The following is a 25148-nucleotide window of genomic DNA, read 5'->3' as shown; positions in this document are numbered from 1 at the left end:
TGTGTGTATGTGTATATATATATATATATATGTATGTATATATATGTATATATATATATATATATATATGTATAGATATATATATGTATATATATGTATATATATGTATATGTATATATATATATATATGCATATATATATATATACATATATATATATATACATATACATATTATATATATACATATATATATATATATATATACATATACATATATATACATATACATATATATACATATACATATATATACATATACATATATATACATATACATATATATATATATATATATATATATATATATATATATATATATATAACAATCCTAAAAGAGAAAAAGTGACTAACATAATCCTAACAGTGTATCAAAATTGTTTTACAGGGATTTTAAAAATCAAAATCATAAAGAGTAGAAATGTCTCTGTAGCTATTTAAGAAACTATATTAACAGGCTGACAATAATAATATCATAAACACTCATAAAAATTTTACATAATGTCACCTACACCCAAGTTAAAGTGAAAAAAACATTAATTCTAGCAATATTTGACAAAAGTGTCATAGGCAAAGCTGCCACACTCATTCAAGATTCTGGACAACTGAAGGAAGAAAAAAAAAATTTGTAAATTGACTTACAATTAAGTGGTAATATCCACTCTACAAGACCCACACAAACGTAAAGCATTCTTTATACAGCTAATGATAAGTTAAAAACTATAACCAAACTCTTTAGAAATAAGATAAATGGTTAAAAGATGGATACATAGTCTATCACTCAACACAATCTTGCTTCTACTAGTTCACCAGAGGTACCATGTTATTTATTAGATCAATAACATAAGACTGAAAATTGAACACACTGTTAATTCATCTTAATATCTACATATGTTTAAATAGTTCATCTGGCATTGTAAGTCTAATTCCATTAACTAAGTGTAACTGGTTGATGATCCATGTTTTCTAACATGAAAGTTAGAAAATAAAAATAAGCTTGATGATTCTTTGTACTTCAAAGGATACCTTGTGGGCAGCAATTCTTGTAACACTATGAATAAATCTTATTGCCATGAGAAAAAACTGCCCAAAATCCATTCCACCATCCATACACACTTCAATACCTAGTTCAAATATCCTTCATAAATACCTACCAAAACCATACAATCAACCCTCATCTGCCATAAGATATTTTTACACACAAAGTACTGATGAGGGATTGAGATTCTTTGATCTATAACTTAATAAAATGCATTCTTTTATATACCTACTTACATTAAAATTTACAAATACACCATGTGCATCCAATACATATTCAGCAAATCAAGTGGTTCTACACAGTCATTGAATCTCATCTGAATCATTATTAGCTCACACAGGACACAGAAATTAATTTCTCTGCTCCGTTCTTTGGGCAACAAAACACTTCAGCTATCCAGTGCTTTAATTGGGTTCAATCAATGAAACAATGTATTTCTCCAAATCACTTGCACATCCTAAAATGTAAAGCTTCTCAAATCTATCAATATGAAGATTTGTATCCACACCACCTAGTCCATTAATTGCCCTCCACACCTTATATATCTTCACTCCCTTAGTTCTAACCTGAGTAGTACCTCACCAGTCCAGTGGTTTCTAACCAATTTACTCATGTGATGTTTTTTCATAATCATGTGATATTTATTCATAATCTTTGGATATAACTTGAACAGTGATCAAAACTACATCAATCACTCAACAAATGTGTCTCCCCTATATGGGTATTCACAATTATCCAATGAACCTATTCTATGAAGTCCCCATTTTTGCTGGAGACTGCAGTTATGAAAGTTGTGTAGTCATTACTAGGCATGCTACTGTGCCATAAAAGGTGATACTTTGTTGCATTGTATGAAAATTCACCACAGAATTAACTTTATGTGAATTTGAACTATGTGGAACACACCCTCACATATATAGAGGACATGGTGAACTAATTCTTCGTCTGCCCCTCTCCCCTCTTCCAAAAGGAAATTTCTGCATACTCCAGGGGTACTCAGACCACCAGATAAGAAGTGCAAGTATGTACGGTCCTAATCCAAATGCATACCTCTGGTGCTCTATATCCATTCCAGATCTTCCCACTTTGCTTATCTTTACAAAATCTGCCAGGTATGACTCCTTGATATTACTCATGAGCTTCCAGATATAATCAACACTTCTTTCAATTTATTGTTTGTGTTGTATTAATGCTAGGTAGTGTTTCATTATATGATCCATATCTGTGTGGTGTATACATCTAGCACATAATTATGATATCTGGAACTAGGCTCGTTTTGTGTTGATATCATGGCCGGATGGTGACTCATCTGGATGCATGCTAGTGCGACTAGTATTTCTTGGGAATGTTTACTTTTTGAAGTTTATATCTGGATAATAATAACTACTGCCTTCAATTTCACTGACTGGAAACCTGCAGTCCCATAATGGCTGGCAATGATCCTCAGACCTTCCCATATGTCTCTTTAAGAAGAAATGCTGGTCTATTATCTGCCTTGTATTAGTGTGGGGTTGTTGTTGTCGTTCCCTAGACTGTCTGTCCGAGCAGTCCCGTCTCCCCAAGGAAGGCCACAGCCGAAACTGGGTTTTCCCACAAATCCTTTATAGAGTGTATGTTGTGTTGTTTGCGTGCATGATTGTGTATAATGCAGTCTTCCATTATGTGTTGTATGGTATGGGGTGAAGTGTTACATCCTGGGCAGCTGTTCACAACACGGTCGTCCAGCCTCTTCTGGTAGCTTAGAAGTGCTGGGTGGTGACCGCATCGCAGTCTGGCCAAGTGGACTCTGTCCTTTCGTGGGAGAGAGGATTCAGAAGGGTGGATATCAGGGGGTCTGGCATGCAGCAGTGTGTTGTCTTTCAGTGTGTTAATGGAGCGGTGAGTGATATGATTATGAATATGTTTCCGGAGGCTGGTATTTGGTGGTTGTGGAGGAAGAGAAGAGAGTATCTGTGCGTAATAAAGGTCTTTGGGTGTAGTTTTAATGTTTCTAATGTTTCTTGGTGTGTGTGGGTGTTCTGCTATGTAGTGTAGCGGGTGTGATGTGTTTGTGGTGGCTGCAGCAAGTGTTTGTGTGCCTCTCATGTCGAGGTGGTCCTTGACTTTGAGGACTTTTGTTTCATGGTGTAAATGGTCTGTAGGTGATGTATTTGTGCAGCCTGTAATTGTTTTTAGGGCTTTGTTTTGTATGATTTGAAGGGTGTTGTGGTGTGTCTCACTGAGATTAGGAGCCCATGCAGGACTCGCATAATTCATCACTGAGCGTATGCATTGTTTGTATATTGTTATATTAGTTTCTTTGTTTTGTCCAAATGTTGTTCCAGTGATTGATTTAAGTGCATTAAGTCTAGGTGTGCATTTGTTTTTTATGTTTGTGAGGTGTTGTTTGAAAGACATGGATGTATCGTATGTTACACCAAGAATTTTCGGTGTGTTTGTGTGTGGTATTAGAGTGTTGTTGATGTAGAGATGAGGTATGTATTTGTGTTCTTTTGTCCAGTTGGTGAGAAGTGTTGCTGTAGATTTGGTTGGAGCTATTTTGAGTCTGTTTGTGATGAACCATGTGTTGAGTGTGTCAAGGTAAGGCTGGGGTTGTGGGGTTGTGTGGGGTTGTTTCTGTCACTGGCTTACGGTACAGTAGTAGGTCAACAGGAGTAGTCACCAGTTATCAGCTCTCTTAATGTGAACCAGTGGAGGAAACCTAGTTACAGTGAGACAGATCTTGGACCCAGTCTAAGGACCATAGGAGGTTATATCTCCAGAGGGAGGGGAGGATGTTGATGGCATTTGAAGATGTGCAGCAGGGATATGCTTCTCTCCAATGTCTGTATTGCACTGGTCACTTTATATATCTGGAGATGCAGTACTATATTCTTTACCATGTGATCCATGACCAACCCAGAACTTACTACTGCTCACCTTAGGGTTATGGGTATCCTACAAGAAGGAATTGAGGCAATAGACTAATTAATTCTTCAATCTATATCAGAATGTCATCACCTGCATTTTTTACTTCACCACCATCTGTTTTCTGAAACATCTTGCCCAATTCACTTCACACCTGAACTCATTTCTACATCCCTTGATAACCCTCTATTCTCCCTTCTGTTTTCTTTGTCATTTTCTTCATCTACTAATGATTCCTTATTTTCACATCTCTCTACTCCTATATATTTCATACTACAGGGAGATCTTGCTTCCACTTAACCCTCCTGTCATTTCTAATTTTTGTATACTCCCTTCATGATTCTCCCACTGATCTTCGACTCAATTTTCTCTAATTCTTTCCCAACAACCACCACTACCTATTCCATTTCTCTCAGCCCTTTTCACTTTAGATACATCTCTTTTGTAACAGTTACCCAACAACTTTCCTCACACTCCTGAAAATGTTTGTATGCAATTATCATTCACTCCCATACATCTCCTAGCATACAATAGTGCAATACACTTTCATTTTCATTCTGTTTAGCACTGAAAATGATGATAGCTTGAGAAGAGAATCTGTGAATATTGAAAAATTTGGTAGTTTCTGTACACTTCTTGAGACATTATAAGTTGAAGAAGGTGGATAAGAAAGAAGTATATTCAAGAAGAAGCTTGGTGCTAAACTAGTCAGGAATAAACTTGGTCCTTCAACCATGTCTTCTTTAACCACCTTCCTCAACTTTCTTTGTAATGCTATTAAGGACTGGAGGGCTTTAAGAGGTCATGGGAACAAATCAAAAAGACTCCATGTCTCAAGGATGTGAAGAAATAGTTTTTTATAAATGCATACCTACTTAAGAATAGCTTAGAAGGTGATATAGCCCAAGGTGGAACAGTACATGAATTTAAATCTAAAGATGGTAATTGGAAATCAAGGATATAATTACATATGAACTGTACATGAATTTCATGGTAGATATGATAGCTACAATTCACCTGATAATTATTTGAACTTGTTCCATGTTTCAAAGCTTTAAAAAAAAAAAAAAAAAAAAAAAATTATACATTGCATAATACAAACTTATCAAGGTCATTCACAAACATGCAAGAAAAAATTACCAATAGATTAATTCCCACTCTTCTAATTCCTCTTCCTTCACCTGAACATCGTCTACTGGAACAATTTTAGTTTCCTGGAGATCATTCTCGGACTTAAGTGGCATCTCTTTTACACTTATATCTTCCAGATCCTCTTCTTGTTTACATATTGCCATGAAAAGATTGTCACATTTAATCTCTTCCTCACTTTTAACACATGAAATTTTAATATTATCAACCTCAGTACTTGTGTTTTCTTCCTCTTTTATTTTCACATTGTTTATGTCAAATATGCACCCATTTCCACCAATTCTCTGGTTACCACCATCAGGCTTTTCAATTTTCTCTTCATTACAACTATGAACCATCTCAACATCAACTTCTTCAGATTGAGATTCACCCAACGTCACCTGTTCTACATCACTTAGATTTCTCAAGTTGTCAGAAAAACTATCCTTCTTCAAACATATTTTCTTCCCTCCTATCTTTTCTACAATATTTTCATTTTCATTCATAGGGACTGTTTTGGGTTTTTCAGCTTCAACCATGGCAATTTTACCTGAAATAGGTCCTCCACTCTTAATTCGTACTTTAAACACATCTGCTGTGCCCTCTGACAACAGATTGAGAGGATTCCTTTTCCTCTTTCTTGAAGAACTTGTATGATCTGTTTTTTCTGCTTCTGTAAAACAGCTTGCATTTACATCTCCTGTGGGATTTATAACTCTAGTTTGTGAAACTACATGTGGCTCCATGGCCTGCAAGCAATTTTCAGAATCTGTATTTGACTTTTCAGAATTAGCTTTACAGGAATTTTCTTCTTTCATGTAATTTCCTGATCTTGCTTCTAAATTTCCCGTTGTATCTACAGTCGTAATATTTTCAACAGATGTCTCTCTGTCCTTACACAATCTGGTAAAAAGAATCTTTCCCCTATTTTCACACTTCTTTTTGTCAACTTTTCCCATATCTAACCCATCTGACCCACCTGGTATGACCATACACACTGGGGGAGAATCTGGGTCTTCTCCTAAACCTATTCTCCACTCTTTCTCTGAAGTTTTGTCAATTTTGCCATGCCTTTTGCTTGATGGGTTCCAAGTTACTCCATTCTTGTCGTATGAACTATCAAATGTAGCATCAAGCATGCCCTTTAACTCCATAATCCGTTTTGTAAACTTGCTCTTTCTTCTTTTCCCATTTGAAGAGCATTTATCCATATCTGCCAATGAATATGAATCTTGACTTGTATTTATTTCAATAATTTTCTTGGCTGATTCTGCAATTGTTCCATTTCCTTCTGATGACTTGGATGTTTTTGCAGGAATAGTTACATAACATAGGTTTTCTTGATTTGTCTCTGCCTCCCCTGTCTTTGTGGGTGAGAAATGCTTAGCAAATGCAGGCTTCATTCCTTTTTCCTTTGTTCCTATTTTCCTTTTCAAATTGTCAATTCTCTTAGGAAATTTTTTACTTTTGTGATGTTCACTGGACATACTGTTTCCCTTTCCCATCTTACTGACCTCCTCTTCCTTTTCTGGTGTGTGAGGAATTTTGTATAATGCTTCAACCAAACAACTATCATCAGAACCCTTTTTCACATCACTATGTGCATCCACTCTAAAAACAGTTTTCTTTTCTGGTGAGGTCTTTCCTTGTTCACAAAAACCTAGACTAGCAAGACTTGAACCAGCCTTCATAATTGTGTGAGGTATATTTCTCAATGCTTCACGTGTAAACTGTGTTGAATCAAGCAAAATAATTGGAAACCCACTTTCATTGGGAACCAAGCCTATCAAGTTTGCTGGATTACTTCCAGATCCTCCTTTCAGACTGGCAACAGCATCTGGTACATTACCAAATACTTCACTTACCAAATTTCCATTCCCTTTTGAATCTGCAACAACTGTTACAACACTAGCTGTACTGGTGATGTTAGCAGGTGAAGCTCCTTTGTTGAGATACTTATAGTTTCCATCTGAGCAACTTGTAGGTGTCAAAACAACTGATTTACCAGTCTGTATACACATGTTTTCTTCACCATCATCATCTTCCTTCAATTCACTATCACCTACAACCTTTATATTTTTAGTAGCATTGTCACACTTATTTTGATCAAAATCAATCTTATTTTCCTCTGGCTGTTCCTCTCCAAGATTATTCTGCTGACTTACCACAGTCACACTTCCACATGCTTGTTTATCAGGGGAATCACTCATGTTCAAATTACTATCCATTGTAACATTAGATTTACCAAGCTTTTCTTTAACATCAGTTGTACCCCCCAAGCTTGGCAACTTTTTACATACAATTTCACTCCTTACTGGGGTCTTGGTACTAACTTTGCTTTTTGATATTTTGGTGCATGTTACTTCTGTGCCCAATTTTTCTGAACACAATGCACTTACAATCTTTTTCTGGGACATCACTGTGCCTGACACCCCATCACAAAACATTGATATACATGACACACCATTACTAGCTATTTCATCACCCGACACAGATTTACCTGATACAGGAGTATTCGGTCTCTTTTTACAAGGTACAATAGTATTTGATATATGCTTAACTGTTTTTGGACCCAATATTCTTTTATCTGGAACAATTTTGTTTAATACCTCCCCTCCTTTTACTGACGTTTTCAATTTCTCACTTCTAACCAATGTTGCAGTTGGCTTATCACCAGCTACACTGACACTACTCTGAATCTTTTCTGCTGAGGCCAGATATGTTTCTTTATTTGCACATTCTGATGTCCTGTCCTCTCCCTTTGTTTCACCTATATTTTTGGTAACTGTATTTCCCAAGTTCAATATCTGTGCACATGAAGAATTCCCATTTTTTCCAGTCTTGTTAGTTCTTGATAGCTGTTCTCTGTTTAATGTATCAGAACTATTCCTTCCCAAGAATGAGGGGAACTTTTCAACAACCTTTACTGTTTGACCTGGTCTCTTATACCCTCCATCTACAATTTTTGATGTCTTCACATGATGTGATGAATGATTATGTACAGCCTCCCTGATGGGTACTAATTGTTTTCCTCCTGTGAGTTTTATTTTGTTGGATGTATACTTGACTGTTCCTGTCAATGAATCTTTACTATCTGTTACAGATCCAACTGGTGATACGGGATGTGTCAACTTTTGGGTCCCTGCAGAAGATTTTGTTATTTTTCTGGGGACTGATGATTCCTTTTTGTTTCCATGACTACTATTCTTGTCCCGATTGAGCTTACTTTCCTGAATAGTTCTTTGTTTTTCTACTGAAGGTGACATACCTGAACCCCTTTTGTGTGACAAAACTTGGGTTTTCCGTGCTTCAACAGCTCTTGGTTTTATATGGGCTCCTTTTCCATTATCCACTGTGCGTGGCATGGGTCCAACCTTAGTGTCAATATTCTTATGCATAATTGTCTCTCTCATGGTTTTTTGTTTTATATTCATTTTAGCTGTGGACTTAACTCCATTCCCACTTACTGAGTTGTGCAAGACTTTATACTCAGCATCAACAGAATTTGTCAAAACTCCCACCTCAGTGTCTACTGAATTTGTCAAGACTCCAGCCCCTTTGGTTTTAGAGTTCATTATATTTCTCTTTCCAGTAGCTCCTGAGGTGGTCAAAACTCCCTTCCCTGTGACTAGGGAATTTGTTACAACTCCATCTTCAGTAGTTGCAGAGGTAGTTAATACTCCATTTTTAGTAAACGAGTTTGGTACGAATCTCCTGACACCTGCTACTGAACTTGTACCATTTTCAGTGGCTACTGAACTTGTACCATTATAAGTGGCTACTGAGGTCATGAATCCATTTCCAGAGGCTCCAGAGTTTGGAAGGACCCCATTTCTAGTGGCTACTGAAGGTGAGGCCCCACTCCTTATGGCCACTGAGTTTGCAAAGATAACTTTCTCAAAAGTTACTGAATTTGGTAAAACCACCTTTCCAGTGGTTACTGAGTTTACTACAGTACCCATATTGGCTACTGAAGGTGTCAAAACTGCAGTTCCATTAGTTACTGAACTTGGCAGGATCCCTGTTGAGTTTGTTAAAACCTCATTTCCAGTGGCTGAATTTGACAGGATCCTTGTTCCAGTAAATTTTGAGTTTGTTAAAACCTTATTTCCAGTGGCTGAATTTGGCAGGAACCCTGTCCCAGTAAATTTTGAGTTTGTTAAAACCCCATTTCCAGTTGCCACTGAAGTTTTCAAGACTCCATTCCCCACAATCATTGAGTGTGGCAACTCCCCATTACTAGGAGCAACAGAGTCTGATATTTTATCCCCTGTAACTACTTGGTTTGCCAAAACTCCACTTCCAGTGATTATTGGGTTTGCTAAGACTCCATTTCCTGCAGCTGCAGAGCTTGCCATGACCCTGTCCCTAGCAAGTATGGAGCTTGGTGCTTGGCCAAGAATGACACCATTCCTAATAATGGCTGAATGGGGAAACATGCTTGTCCCTAGAACAACAGGTCCTGTACTTGAAGCAACCCCCCTACCAATAATGAATGTTCTTCCTGTGGATGGTGCAATCTTATTTCCAAAAACTATAGTTCCTATTTGATTTGGTGGTATTCCACTCACAATTAGGGCATTGGGAGGAAGCATATTCTCTACAGGTTCAGAGCATCCTATCAATACATTATTCATTCCATTCTGCAGTGCTATGGTCTCATTATTCATTCTCATTTGATTCTCGGCCCTCTCCCTTAGGCTCCCTTCACTGCCTAAATCAACTCCCTCATTTGACAATACCAAATCTTTCCTATTAACGTTAAAACTTTTATTTTCTGCTGTTCCTCTACTCTTTAAAATATTGATCTTACTCCTCTCAACTACATCACAAGTATTAATTCCAATATCCTGTTTATCTGGTTTCTCAATATTCAGCCCTCCATCCGATTGAATTTCCTTGTCTAGGCCTATATAGGGTCTCACATGCTGCTTAATCATCTTATCACTAACATTCACTGCTTGACTGTCTGTCATATCAGTGCCTATTCCTACATCCTTCCGACTGGGCTTATCTATATTTATTCCAATATCTTGCCCAAGTCTGTAATCTACATTAGTACCTGCATCCCTGACTTCTGGTTTATCAATGACTGTTCCAACATCTCTCTGACTTGGCTTACCCTTATCTTTTCCTATATTCTCCACACATTTATTTGTCACACTGGCAGCAGCCTGCTCCTCACGACTAGCATGAAGTAATTGATGACGTTCCTTGCTTTCTTTAGTTTTAAAAGGAATATTACATATTGTACAACTAAGAAGACTCTCATCCACTCTTTGCACTGGCTGCCTTCTTATCATTTCCCAACTACTTTTGTGAGTTTTTTTATGTTGAGTCAGTCTATTTGCTGAACAAAATTTCACCGAGCAAATTGAACACTCATGATCACCTTTATGTGTTGCTATATGTTTTCTAAGAGTGTTTTCGATCTTAAATCCAGCTTTACATAAGTGGCACTTGAAGGGTCTCTCTCCAGTGTGATCCATCATATGAAGTTTAAGCTGCTTTCGTTCTGCATATCCTGATCCACACATTTCGCATTTATGTGGTCGCTTGTCTCTGTGTAAATTCAAATGACGGCTAAGGCTCTGAATTTGTCTAAATCGCTTATTGCACACCATACATTCATGAGATCGAGTATTGTCATGTATTACTAGATGCGACTCAAGACTTATTTTACACTTAAAGGTTGCCTCACACAGATTACATTTGAATGGCCTTTCACCTGTATGGTTCATCATGTGTTTCTTCAACTGCCGTCCCTCCTTGAACCCCTTCCCACAAACTTGACACTTGTGAGGTCGTTCACCAGTATGGTCCATTATATGCAAACGCAAAAGAGCACTCCCACGATAGGCTTTCCCACACAAGTGACACACATGTGGACGAGCACCAGTATGAGTCAGTAAGTGGTAGTCATACGCCATCTTAGTCTGGTACTTTGCATCACACAACTGACACTGGAATGGAAATCCAGCAATTTTCTTACGAACACGAACTTTTCGCTTTACGGGAGTCTTAATGTACAAATGGTTATCTTTGGATGTATCCGGAGTTTCCATTAAATCTTCTTCCTTCTTGATGAAGATCTCCCCTACTGGAGGGGGATCATCTTCATTCAATTCTTCTTTAATCATCGCCATTGTGCCCTGATGAGTACTATAAAAAAGATGTAAACAGTAAGTAAATAATTCAGAAAGAATAATAAAATTCACATTTTTTATCATCAATTTTTCATGTGTAACACACACACATTAGTATTCAAGTCATCATAGGAAGTAGTTAAAATTTACAAAGATGAACTCTTGGTTTGGGGTGTGAGTATCACAATGCATTAAGCAAATATTATATGGTTAATGTGTGTGTATTTACCTAGTTGTATTTTACAGGAAGGGGAGCTATGCTCGTGGTGTCCCGTCTTCATATCTCATTTTATCTAAACTATTTTTAAATTTATGTGTGTGTGTATATATATATATATATATATATATATATATATATATATATATATATGTATATATATATGTAAATATATATATATATATATATATATATATATCAAGGACTACTATTATACTATATATAATAGTAGTCCTTGATATATATATATATATACCTGTCCTGAACCCACACATTTCCTCACCAATTACTCCCTCTCTTCCTCTCCTAATCCTCTCAATCAACACCCTCCCATAAACCTTCCCAACTACACTTAACAAACTGATCCCTATGAAACACACTCACACTTGTCCCCCTTTCACTTGTAAAGTGGACCTATAGAGGTTAAACAAACATTAAACAACATCACCAGCCAGTCCACCACCACTGTACCTCCTTTTTTCAGACATTCTGCATGACATCCATCCAACTCAGGTACCTTACCCGCTCTCGTCATCTTAACAACTGCCTTTACTTCATCTTTCCTTACTTATCCTCCATTTTCCTCACTCATCACAGTCATTTTCTTAGCGCTTCCCATTGCAACTACCTTCCCCTCTCTATCATCCTTCACGTTTAGCAACTCCCTCAAACACTCCGCCCATCTTCCTCTTATTGCCTTCTCTTCCATTATGATCTCTCCATCTGCACCTTTTACCTCTTCTTCTCTACTTGATTCACCACCTCTTCCTCTCTTAATTTCTTTCCAAAACATTTTTCTTATTACAGTGAGACCTCTCATTAATGGACGTTAATTAGCTGTGTTTGCGGTGTTTTCAGCGCTGTTGTTTAGTGCGTGCAATCACTATGCCACCCAAAATCCACTCCAAATCAATGGATTATTCACATTGACATAAACCGTTAACCCCCTTTTAGTCCGTTAATGAGAGGTAGTACTGTACTCTTAAAATTTTGTCATATTCTTTCCCCATTTCACATCTGCTCTCCTCTTTGCCTCCTTTATCTCATGCTTTACTTCTCTTTTCTTTGTATCTCATATGATCCCCTCATTCTATTTTGTAACCAATATATATATATATATATATGTATATATATGTGTGTATATATATATATATATATATATATATATATATATATATCTATATATATATACAGACTCTCCTCTACTTACATTCATTCGTTTTATGTTTTTTCGATTTTACGTTTGGACTATAAAAAAATTGTAGTACGAGACTTTCAAACGATACTTACACATGACGCTGCGTCCATTGTTTACATGGCACAATCGACAGACTGAATGTGCCTTGTCTCCTCCTCCTCCTCCTCCTCCCCCTCCTCCACCATCTCACTTTATGTTCCTTGAATTCAATTTATTTGAAATTAATGTTATTGTTTTACAATGTTATGTTTATAATTAATGATTTAGGGGTGTTTTATAAGATACGGTAATAGAATTTATGGATGTATAGTACAGTATGAACGGTCATACTTTATTGGAACGTACAGTAACAACATACGTTCATTTTCACGTTACATTCGGTCGTTCTGAACGTAACTAAAACGTAAGTTGAGGAGCGTCTGTATATATACACATACACAGATAGTATGTACATGCATACTGTATATGTACAAAAGCACTATAAGAAATTTTCAGTGCCAAGATACTGATACCTTATACACATATAATCTGCTTATAAATTCTTTGTTCAGAAATGGCTACTCTGAATGGCTATCAAACCATAATATTCTAAAGTAGACCTATTTCCACCTTACCTTAGGCTAGGAAATGCTTCATGTGTCCTTGAACATGTTTGTTTTACAACAAAATCATCCTGTGGCTACTGCAGCTCTGTAAGACAAAGTTCCCATTACTCAACCATTAATGTATAAACACACATTTCAAATTAATGATGGAGGCACTACTTGTGCTGGTCCTACAAGATGGACAGCAGAGCTGTCCATTTCCAAAACCTATTAACTACCTCATTCCATCAGGTGCAGCCATAACTGGCTGATGCTCAGTTTCCAGACTGGATCCAAGATTTCTTTCTTATTAATTCCAAATGCACTTTCTACCATTTTCATATATGGAGAACTGACAACCAGCCCCTGCTCCTCCTCCCAATTTCAGCTGGTGACAATACAGCCAAGCTTATAGGCAGTATGCCAACAAATGTGAATCAACATCGTTCAAGATCAAGACTTGGTCATTAAGCATTGAATCAATCTATTGTCCCTGGTCTTTGTTGAAGAAGATTCACAGCCTTCAGGAAACCAGCAAAAACCTCCAGGCGAGTCCACAAGTTACTCATGAAAAGCATATTGTGTTGTTGTCAAGGGATTGTTTGTGTTGAGCATTGTAGTACAAGGTATTCTGTGTCCTCTGTGTGGACAATGTAACTGAGACAGTTTGAATCTGTGACCATGCCTATTGCATGTTGGTGCTGTTTCACAGTTGCACTTTGTACCAATTGCAATTGTGCCAGTGTGGTTCTTACTAAAAGTGTTTCCTTTTTTTTTTTTTTCCTTCTTCTTCTGTGGAGCTTATGTCTGGGGGCTGACTGTGGAGCACTGAGTTTAGTGGTCTGTCTTGAAGGGCTTCTTTATTGACCTGAGTGTGTATGTGTTATGATAAGGTTATACACTCACAATGTAAGAACACTGTCAAAAGACCAAAGGCTGGAAAGTTTCATGGAAAAGCTGAGGAACATCAGTTGGGATAGTGTGGGACGGAGTGACATACAAATGAAGATGGAAAATCTCTTGCAGCTACAAGACTCACATGGAAAGTTGGATTCTTGATTAACTTAAACAGTGCTGGTAACATTGTGAAATTATGTCACATATCAGGCAGAGTAGCTTGGATTGTGAATAGGATATGTAAAAGATTCATTCCAATAGTATGCACCAAAACAACCTGAATAAGAAATTTGCACAAATTAATAACCTCTCAATAGAATACATGAAAACAATTCTATACTAGGTACACATTCTAAACTAGAACCCTTAACACCATTCATCTTATTACATCACACAATCACCACAAACTGGAAAAAAAGCAAAACAACTTACTATGCCAACATGTACAACCTACCACCAGTACCACATACAGTCAGCACAGATTGTATTGCCTACTTGGGAAATATATGCAAAAAATTTCTATAAAATTATTTAAAATATTACAAAAAAAATAATAAAACACTTATGCCGTCAACGCTACTTCCCAATGGGGAAGCCCTTGGCCTTGATGACCTCTTTTACAGTACCGTGGTCACTGTACCTAGCCTACCTGTATATTAACCACCAGAGATACTGAATATAGCCTATTAAACATGTACAGTAGTTTATTTAATTATTTTTATCCTTTTTACCATATTCAAACACTATAGTATGTATTTTCAGTACGGTACTTAAATCTCGCGGGCAGCAGCCAATGCCAGCCGTACGACGTGACGTAATAATACTCGCATAATAAAATATAGTCACCGCTTATATCGATCGTTCTCTCTTTCACCCGCGAATTTTGAAAACCACAGAGAATGAATCATTTGAGAGAATGTAAAAACACAGGGGCGACTACAATAAATATAATCAAGACGCCGATATCGCGAATCCACTTGCTCCTCATGACGCCTACGTGTGCGGCACCGTATGGAAGGGGTTAAATTATCATATCGTCGTCGTCATCGTAAAGTCGAACAATCGTAAGTCGCGGCCATCGTAAGTCGACGTTTACCTGTAATGAGAGGTGCTTTCATTTTCGAGTAATTCAACCACTTCTGAATATTTTCCTGAATTGTCCTTATGGAAACATCACCAAAGAGCTTAGGGTTCTTTTCTTTCAATTCTTTTGCAGTTGTAGAAGGGTTAAGGTCCAACTGACATTTCACAAGCCTTAACGCCTTCAGGGAAATCTTCAGGGCCTTGCCCCCCGGCATGTTTGTGGAGGAGCACAGTATCAACCCCTTCACCTGCACACCATTTTGTTAGGAGTTGGGACACAGTACACTCAGTCACACCTGCTGCCTTGGCTATTTCTCGATTATTTTTTCCCACTTTGAGTAGTTCAATCACTTTGAAAATGTTATCACATGGCTGACGGCTGAAGGTTGCCAGTTAGTCACTTTCTCCCGCATGGTTTTTGTGAATGTGATATCACATGGGTCCCAAAAACACTGACCATTATGCATCCTCAAAAAGTTTGCAAAACAGTTCGTGCTAACTGTAATATTACATGAAAATATAGAACCCTGAAACTACAGACTAAAGGGGGAAACTATTCATCCAATAAAGCTGTTTGTCCATAGGTTCTGAGTGTTGAACCTAATGTATATAAATAAAGGGTCATACTAATTACCGACAACTACCATAAACTTGGATGATATTCATTGTTTTAGTTAATATTGCCAAAATAAATTACTTGAGCTATGTTTTTTGTATTTGTAAGTTTTAAAGTATTTGGCCATGTCAATATCAAGAATCAAGATGTGGTACACTACCAACAACACTACAAGACATCATGTTTGTTGTTTGTTTGTTGTGGAAGACAAACTAAAGGAAGTCTGAGGATGGACCTATCTTGAATGTTGAGCAGTAGGAGCAGGACTAGAACTAAATACATTATCTTATAAAGAAGTACAATTGAATCTTACAAAAAAAAAAAAAAAATCTACAAGGTACTTCTTGTGGTATAGCATTCTGAGCCCTGACGTTTGACACAAGCAGGGCACCATAGGGTTACAAGGACACTTTGGGCACAAGGCCCTCATTGATAAATATGTAGGACATGGCATCATTTTCCTTCTGTCTGTCTTACTGGGAGCATGTAGCTCTCTCCTATTGTGGTTCACTCCATGTACGCTTAATGTCACAATAAAGATTCCAAACGTCCCCCTGCGTTTCTGTTGCACACATGACATGGCACAGTGAGTAGGATAGTGCTTGCAATTGCTTGCGACGTGCAACAGTGAAACATAGGATAATACGTGAATCAGTGGCGCATACCAATGGAACTAGACTGACAGGTGACAGTGAACACACTGGACCATGAGTGCAGTGCCGATACAGTTAGCATGCACGGAACCATGCAAAATCATGTGATAGTGATAGTGGCTCGCCTTCATGCACATAGTGGGGTAAACAAAGAGGCCTTTGTCCCACTGCTCCGCCCTACTAGCTGCGGACGTCACCCTGCACAGGGACCAGGCCAAAGAAGGCCGCACGAACAAGGAGGCCTTTGTCCTGCTTCGCCTTCCTCACCTGGGATGCCACCTGTGTGGGGCCCAGCTGACTCGTACCGGCCACGCCCACCCAACTTAGGAACTGCTTCTGCTCCCCTGTGGCAGCTACATCACTGCAGGAGGAGGCAACACCACTGCTGCCCACAGGAGGCATTGATGGGGACCATCTTGGTCACCCAGTAGAACCTGCATGCATGCACCATGTAACCATGCAAAGGGTTCTCTGCCAGACACGCGTGCCCCCCACCCCTTCTCCTGGGAAGGCTGGCACCTTCCGTCCTAGTGCCTTCCGGACCATCACCTTTCAGCGCCCATAACACACTGCCCTACACAGGTGTGTAAATCATGGGGATAGGCCCTCAGTGCCTCGGCATGTCAGAGATATTGAGAGATCTGCAGCCGCCACTCTCAGCGCAGACGATGTGGCTGACATATCTCATGTGCCCCCTCCCTCCACAACGGGACACTTCCGGCCGACTGCCCTCCACCACCTGTCAGTGCCTGACATTGCCCATGGACAGCTCACCGGCCACCACTCGCAACCGCTTCCTACGGTACTTTAGTGACATTCTGGTCTCCCAACAACATTGATGGTTCTCCCCCCCCCTCATGAAAACCCACCTGCAAGCCAACGCAACGCCCCTCGCCACCTACACGCCCAGGCCGATACCATTCGCATTTCAGGTTCAAGCAAAGGAAGACTTGACTCTATGGTGCAGCAAGGACCGTCCTCATGTGCAGATCCCCCCAACTTCTGCCTCCACCACAGAGGTGTGGTATAGCATTCTAAGGAGCCCTGACATTTGACATAAGCAGGGCACCAGTTACAAGGATTCTTTGGGCACAAGGCCCTCATTGATAAATATGTAGGACATGGCATTGTTTTCCTTCTGTGCAGGGAATACGATGTTACCCCTATGCCAGTCTTTACCTATCTGTCTTACTGGGAGCATGTAGCTCTCTCCTATTGTGGTTCACTCCATGTACGCTTAACATCACAATAAAGATTCCAAACGTCCCCCCATGTTTCTATTGCACATATGACAGTTCTGTTACTCTTAACCCTGATCATGTTCACTTTTGTTTAGTTAACACTGTACTATATTTGATCATATCTCCAAGTTTGAAAAGATGTGCCCACGTCAATATCAACATATTAATTAAGATTTTCAATATGCCCTAGACATGCTGACTTGACCAACAACACAAACTATGAGACAGTTCATGGTGTCTCAAAGCTTGTGTTGAATTATCAAGTTGTCATTAGTGTATCACATCTTGTTTATCTCGATATGGATGAGACCAAATGCTTTAAAAATTACAGAAATGATTAACTATGGCACAGATAATTTATTTATGGCAATATTAACTAAAAACAATTACCATCAGAATTGTCAGTAATCATTACAACAGTATATAAACACATAATCATACAACCAGACTAAAACAAATGAAGCACTGTAAGCATCCAGTGTTGCCACATTTCCAGGAATTTTCAGATTTCAGTCAAAATCTTTATTCTCCAGAATTTGTCTGTAGTTACTGAAGTACGTTGCTTCAGTGTCCAGTTTCCGGGTTCTGTATATTCACGTGCAAATCACTAAACAAGTTCTTCAAAATGGACCTCCAAACTCAATATTCCAACACTACCACACATAGGCCCCACACAAAAATCCCTCAAGAGAAGCAAGAACCACACTGGTACACTATAGTTCAAGACACCATCTGTCATTAAAAAAATAACAACTCAGAAAAGGCCTCACCACAGAATCAAACTGCACAAGATGCAATCACCACAGATACAGAGCACTTTATTATACTTTCAATGCCGTTCACTAATAATCCCTAGACAACAATGCAGTACTTCTTCCAGAGTGACTTTGAGCCCACCTGGCGGCTGCATCTTGTCACCTGGGAGCCATGGACCTCCTACAAGAAGGACCCAAGACAAAGGAATTATTGACTACACTACAAATAATTCGAGTTCATGCAAACATTTCATAACTGATTATGAAATTGTGTCCTTCTATGATGATATATATCATGTAATAGATAAAGAAAAAACTAAATATATAACGGTGCTCAATGACTTCAATGCTAATGAGAGAAAGACTGGTGTTTGAAGTAGTGGATAAGAGATGATAAGAGGTGAGGTTTTGGTTTGTACATTATATATATATACACACATATATATATACATATATATGTATATATATATATATATATATATACATATATATATAAATATATATATACATATATATATACATATATATATATATATATATATATATATATAAATATATATATATATATATATATATATATATATATATATATACATATATACATACATATATACATACATATATACATACATATGTACATACATATATATATACATTTATATATATCTATGGAGAAAAGTGGGAAATAAGCCAGTTGTTGGTTGCTGACAACACTGCATTTGTAGCAGGATCAGAGGAGGGATTGAGGAAGTTAGTGACAGAGTTTGAGAAGGTGTGTGAAAGAAGGAAGCTGAAGATAGATGTGGACAAAAGTAAGGTGATGAGATGCACAAGGGGAGAGAGTGACAGCAGGCTGGAAGTGAGCATTAAGGGTGAGAGACTGGAGGAAGTGGATAGTTTTAGATACTTGGGTGCAAATGTGGCAGGAAAAGATGGAATGGGGGTGGAGGTAGAATGTAGATTGAGAGAAGCAAGTAAATGCCTTGGTGGATTAAAAAGTGTAATGAGAAATAGACATCTGGGAATGGATGCTAAATGGATGTTATATGAAGGAGTGATTGTGCCAACAGCACTGTACAGGGCACAAACATGGAACATAAGAGAGGAAGAAGGAATTTTAATGTGTTTAAGATGAAATGTCTGAGAAGTATGATGGGGTTACTGGGCTAGACAGAGTGAGAAATGAGGAGGTGAGGAGGAGAATGGGGGTGGAAAGGGAGCTGGGAGATAGGGTTGATGAAAGAGTATTAGGATGGTTTGGACACATGGAAAGATTGAGTGAAGAAAGATTAGTAAAAGAGGTGTGGAAAGCAGAGGTGGAAAGAGTGAATATGAGGAGGCATCCTAGGATGAGATGGATAGATGGGACGAAAGGGGCATTACAAAAGAGAGGAATGTCTGTGGAGGAAGGACAGGAGAGGACAGAAGATAGGGGTGAATGGAGAAGGGTTGTGTATGGATGATGCTGTGATGCATGAGGGGGAGTGGGTGGGGGATGGGGGTGAGGAAGTATGTATGAAAAAAAAATTGATGCAGCCCGAAGGGATTTCTCCCCGTCTTCTCCTTTTCTGCATGAGGGGACGGAGATGGGGGGGTCGCTGAATTTATGAAACGGCCTTGCTGTGGATGTGCTGTGTCTTGCAACACAGCTTCTGACCCAGGGCAGTTTACAGGATGCAGGGATGACCCGTCATCCAGGAGGTGCCAAGATAAAAGGGACAGAGGAGAGTGGAATATGTAGGGAATGGAATGGGTGGGAGTGGTTTCTATGCCTTTTTCTTTTTGGCTACCCCCCCTCACATACCTTTGGTATATGTATGTGTATATATAGATATATATATATATATATGAGAGAAATTCGCTAATAGCAGCGCTGTTACAGTAATCTACGGATGGCCGAGTGCAGTGGGTTCGAATCCTGCATGCAACTGTCATAAAAATTATTGTATATATATATTATATATATATACACACACACACACATACATATATGAGGGGTATGGAGAGAGGGGGGTTTTTGATTAAGTGAAGCAGCCTTGCTGTGAATATACTGTGTCATGCTACATTGCTTGTGACCCAGGGCAGTGGGCAGGATACTGGGATGACCCATCATCAATGAGGAGCTAAGATGAGAGGGAGGAAAGGGTGCTGGTGGGGAAGTGGAATAGGTGGGAGTAGGTATGTGCCCTTGACTTAAGTACCTCTCTTATAAGGAGGAAAAAGCTCTTGTCTTTACCTCGCCAAAACAACCTGCAAGGCATCCCAGTTTTATTCCATGGTTTTAACATTAATGTAGTTTTTAATAATAAGAACACTAAGACAATTGCTAATAAATAATTCCATCAATTATGATGAAGGGTGTGAGTACATAATGCTTTGTAAATCATGTAATCAGTTTTATGTTGGTCAATAATAATAATAAAAGTAAGTTTATTTAGCAATGAATTAATATACATGAAGTGCATATAATGAAAAGGACACATGGTTTGAAATAACAATTACAATTGCCAAGGTCAAGGATAACACAAAAAGTATGTAAGCTTATTTCCATTGTGGTCAGACTGATAAAACACTCAAAACACAAATTAATCAACACAAGAAATATGTAGGAGAGAGAAACCAATGTAGCTGTATATTCATCCATGTGAACAATTTTAACCAGCCAGTTGACTGGGATAATGCAAAGTCATCACATATAACAACAATAATATCACAGAAATTTAACTGAATGCAGTTTGATCAAATCTAGTATGGGAATAAATGTTAACCTCCATCAAGGTTTGCACAATCTAGATAGTTACATTTGCCAAAAAAATTCATTTTTTTTTTAAATTGTAGTATACCATTTGTGAGCAATTGTCCCATGCTGGTTATTTGCCAGGACAGCAGTGAAGCCATATATTTTTCTTTTACCTCTCCAAATTCCTACTTCACCATGTCATATTCAGTATGTTCTTTCTTCCTTTTATAATTCCTTCTTTGTATTAGCACTGAAGATGTATTATACAAAAGCACTCTGATTCATTAGTTTACTTTTCCTGGTGGTTACACCCTTTATACATATATATATATATATATATATATGTATATATATATATATATATATATATATATATATATATATATATATGCAATAAAAACACTAGGAGCGTGTGTTCACAAATGCGTAAATAACCACTAGGAAAAGTAAACTAACGAAGCAGAGCGCTTTCGTGTAATTACATCTTCAGTGCAGATACAAAGAAGGAATTATAAGATGAAGAAACAAGGTACAGAATATATGACATAGTGAAGAGGGCATTCGGAGAGGTAGTGGAAGAAGTACATACGTCCGTCACGTGTACTTCTTCCACTACCTCTCCGAATGCCCTCTTCACTATGTCATATATTCTGTACCTTGTTTCTTCATCTTATAATTCCTTCTTTGTATCTGCACTGAAGATGTAATTACACGAAAGCGCTCTGCTTCGTTAGTTTACTTTTCCTAGTGGTTATTTACACATATATGTATATATATATATATATATATATATATATATATATATATATATATATATATATATATATATATATATATATATATATATACACTGTGTTGGTACAATCTTAATGCCAGATGGTGTCCTGAGTGCAGGTGTGTCAGTATGGTTCTTGTCTTTCTGATGTGGTAGGGTTTTCTTTGTAGGACCTTTATCTGGGTTGTTGTTATTAGAGTACAGAGTTTGCAGGTCTTTCTTGAAGGGCTTGCTTAGTTACATGGATGTATTTACCTAGTTGTATGTATGTATTTCTGTGTTTATGTTTTGTGTGATTTAGGTCATAGACTGTTGTAGAAGTTTCATTAGTATTCTGCTGATACAGTTTTTATTGTGTTCAATTGGTGCTTGGGTCTTGGCACAGAATCGTGTACCTGTCATTTTCATGTAATATTCTATTGTGAGGATTTTGGTTTCTGTATTGTGTCCTATACAGGTGGTTTTGGTCCATCTTGTTATCATTCTCAGTACTAAATTTTGCAGTGTTCACAAGTTGTGTTCCATAAAAAAAAATAATAATAAATAAATAAATAAATAATAATAATAATAATAATAATAAAATAAAAAATAGAAAGAATTCAAAGAGCAGTGACAAAAATGGCACCTACACTCTCAAATTTGAGTTATGAACAAAGATTGAATAAATTAAATCTATCAACACTGGAACAGAGAAGAGAAAGAGGTGATTTGTTGATCATTTACAGAATTATGAAAGGGATGGAAATTCCTGATAGAGACAACTTATTAAAATGGGACAGAAGAGAAAGAGGACATGAAAAGAAGCTAAATAAGGACAATCACAGAAGATATTTGAAAAAGAATAGCTTCCCACATTGTGATTGATGTCTGGAACAAACTAAACTGAGAAACAATGAGTGCCAAAACTATACAAGATTTTATGAATAAACTGGATGCAGAGAGATATGAAAACAGGTCACTACGAGCATAGCTCTCATCCCGTAAAATACAACTAGGTAAATACATGCTGATTGTTAGGAACCATGTTGTGAAGGTGTATTCTAGTGGGTCTTTAGAACTGCTTATATGTGGTCAATGGAGTTTCTCTTTGTTGTCCAAAGTCAGTGCTGGTGATGGTTTTCCAGATTTGTTTTCTTGTTTTTTTGTTGTCCAGTCCTTGATATGAGGGCTGAATGTCACAGCAGTATCAAATGATACACCCAGAATATTTTTGATTCTTTCTAATGGAAGGGTTTGGTCATTCAATTTTACTATATATACATATATATATATATATATATATATATATATATATATATGTACATATATATATATATATATATATATATATACATACATATATACATATATATATATAATATATATATATATATTATAAATATATATATTTTCTTTACGTTTGTCCACAGTAACCAGTGTTACTCTTGATTTCCAGAGTAAGTCACTGTCCCAATTTCTTAGTTTAGTTTCTATCTTAATGATATACACATATATAAAAATTCAATGTATAAAATTGCAAGGATGACATAAAAAGAATTTGAAACTTATTTCCATTGTGGTCCTCTTTATGTAGCCTTGGGTATTCTTTGGAGGTACTTTATTATTGTCAAATCATCTGCATATGAGAGATCAGTTCAGTATCAGTTGGTACATCATCCATGAAGCAGCTGAACAGCAAGGATGAAAGTACTGCACTTTGAGGGACTCCACTGTACTGTCTTTTTGTACTAGAGGTCTGGCTGTTTTGGGTCACAATGCATTGTCTTCCTGCTATACTGTTGGTTAACTACTACTTGACATTGTTATATAGACTGTCTCCCCAATCTTTTTGAGTAGTATGTGTCTGTCTGGAGACCTTGTCAAAAACATTGTCCACATTTATAGTAACCATAGTAACCATATATATATATATATATATATATATATATATATATATATGTATAGATATATTTATATATATATAGGGATCTATATATATATATATATGTATATATATATGTATGTATGTATATATATATATATATATATATTTATATATGTGTGTGTGTGTGTGTGTGTATGTGTATATATATGTACATGTATATATATATTATATATATATATATATATATATATATATATATATATATATATACCATACCCACATCAAGAACTTTTAGCCCTGCAACCCCCCCAAAATAAAATAACTCAAGTCCCCACATGACGAATCCTCACCCGTGCTTTAGTGATGCAGCACTGCTTTCTTACCATTACAAACCTTACCTATTACCTCCACAACACACTGAACTCACTCATGTTAACGACCCCCCCCCCTCCGCCGCAGGTAGTTTGGTTTGAGAGGCATGGTTCATTATGATCACCAATATATTGATTATCACTAATTATCTACAGTATATAAACTGTTCCAACACACGAAATTGGTAAGCAGAAATTACTTGTTACACATGATTATGTTAATCAAGATAATTATAATTATTCATATTTCGTAATAATTTAAGTTCGTATTTAACTTGCATCGACATTAATTTGTACAAACAATGCCTGTCTGATATTTAATTAATTTAATTCGTATGACGGTATGTGCACCTTCACTACTATTCACAAATTGCACGCAAAAAGAGAGGCGCAGCAGTTGGTTCCTCTTATAGAAATGACACGCACTTACTCGACACCCACCTTCAAGGTGAACCTTTTTAGCGCGATATATTTGATCTAACTTCGATGATCCCGGGTTTGTACTCGCATATTTAAGGGGTTGTTTCCCTCTCCACGCACTCAAAACAAAACAAGGAATTCTCAAAATATGCTTATTCATAGTATAACATGTTCTGAAACAACCGTGCACTGACTCAACTTCAAGTTTACACCATACAAAATCGTGGGTACGGTGTTCAATGGTAGTTCAACGACCCACATATAATTACGTCATCACCTGTACAAGGCTGGCATTTTCCAATAAAACATTTCGTCTCTTCTCCTGTGACACTGTAAGATATTCACATCACTCTGTCCATTTCGACTCTCTTGTTCTGACGTTTTAAGCATACGAAAGTGATTACCTCGCCGTAAACATTCACGATTTTTGTGAGCAATCCAACGATGCCCCATCATCGTTCCTACCATCTTGCGACTGAAGAAACAAGATGTTGCCGTAGCGTCACAAACATTAAA

The 25148-nt window shown here is 37.4% G+C and overlaps 1 protein-coding gene across 3 annotated transcripts; it reads right to left on the bottom strand.

Moving 5' to 3' along the window:
- Positions 1-797: 797 nt before the first annotated feature.
- LOC143023018 (uncharacterized) lies at positions 798-25148 on the bottom strand. Of its 3 annotated transcripts, XM_076181462.1 has the most exons (4): positions 25037-25148; positions 13248-13323; positions 12726-12832; positions 798-11234 (listed from the first exon to the last, which is right to left on the bottom strand). In XM_076181462.1, exon 4 carries the CDS (start codon positions 11216-11218, stop codon positions 5081-5083), a length of 6138 nt encoding a protein of 2045 aa, XP_076037577.1. In that variant the 5' UTR covers positions 11219-11234; positions 12726-12832; positions 13248-13323; positions 25037-25148; the 3' UTR covers positions 798-5080. The 3 variants fall into 3 exon arrangements, with proteins under 3 accessions (XP_076037577.1, XP_076037575.1, XP_076037576.1); XM_076181460.1 differs by lacking the exon at positions 12726-12832; XM_076181461.1 differs by lacking the exon at positions 12726-12832 and having other exon boundaries at positions 24910-25093.

The sequence above is a fragment of the Oratosquilla oratoria genome, unplaced genomic scaffold, assembly GCF_046742065.1.
Source record: "Oratosquilla oratoria isolate Oo_2021 unplaced genomic scaffold, ASM4674206v1 SCAFFOLD277, whole genome shotgun sequence".
NCBI lineage: Eukaryota > Metazoa > Arthropoda > Malacostraca > Stomatopoda > Squillidae > Oratosquilla > Oratosquilla oratoria.
Note: the sequence above shows the minus strand (reverse complement) of the source record. Positions and strands in the feature narration are given on the sequence as shown.

What these genes read in the sequence shown, in the direction of transcription:
- LOC143023018 (XM_076181462.1), bottom strand. Translation starts at nt 11,218, where the DNA reads ATGGCGATGATTAAAGAAGAATTGAATGAAGATGATCCCCCTCCAGTA.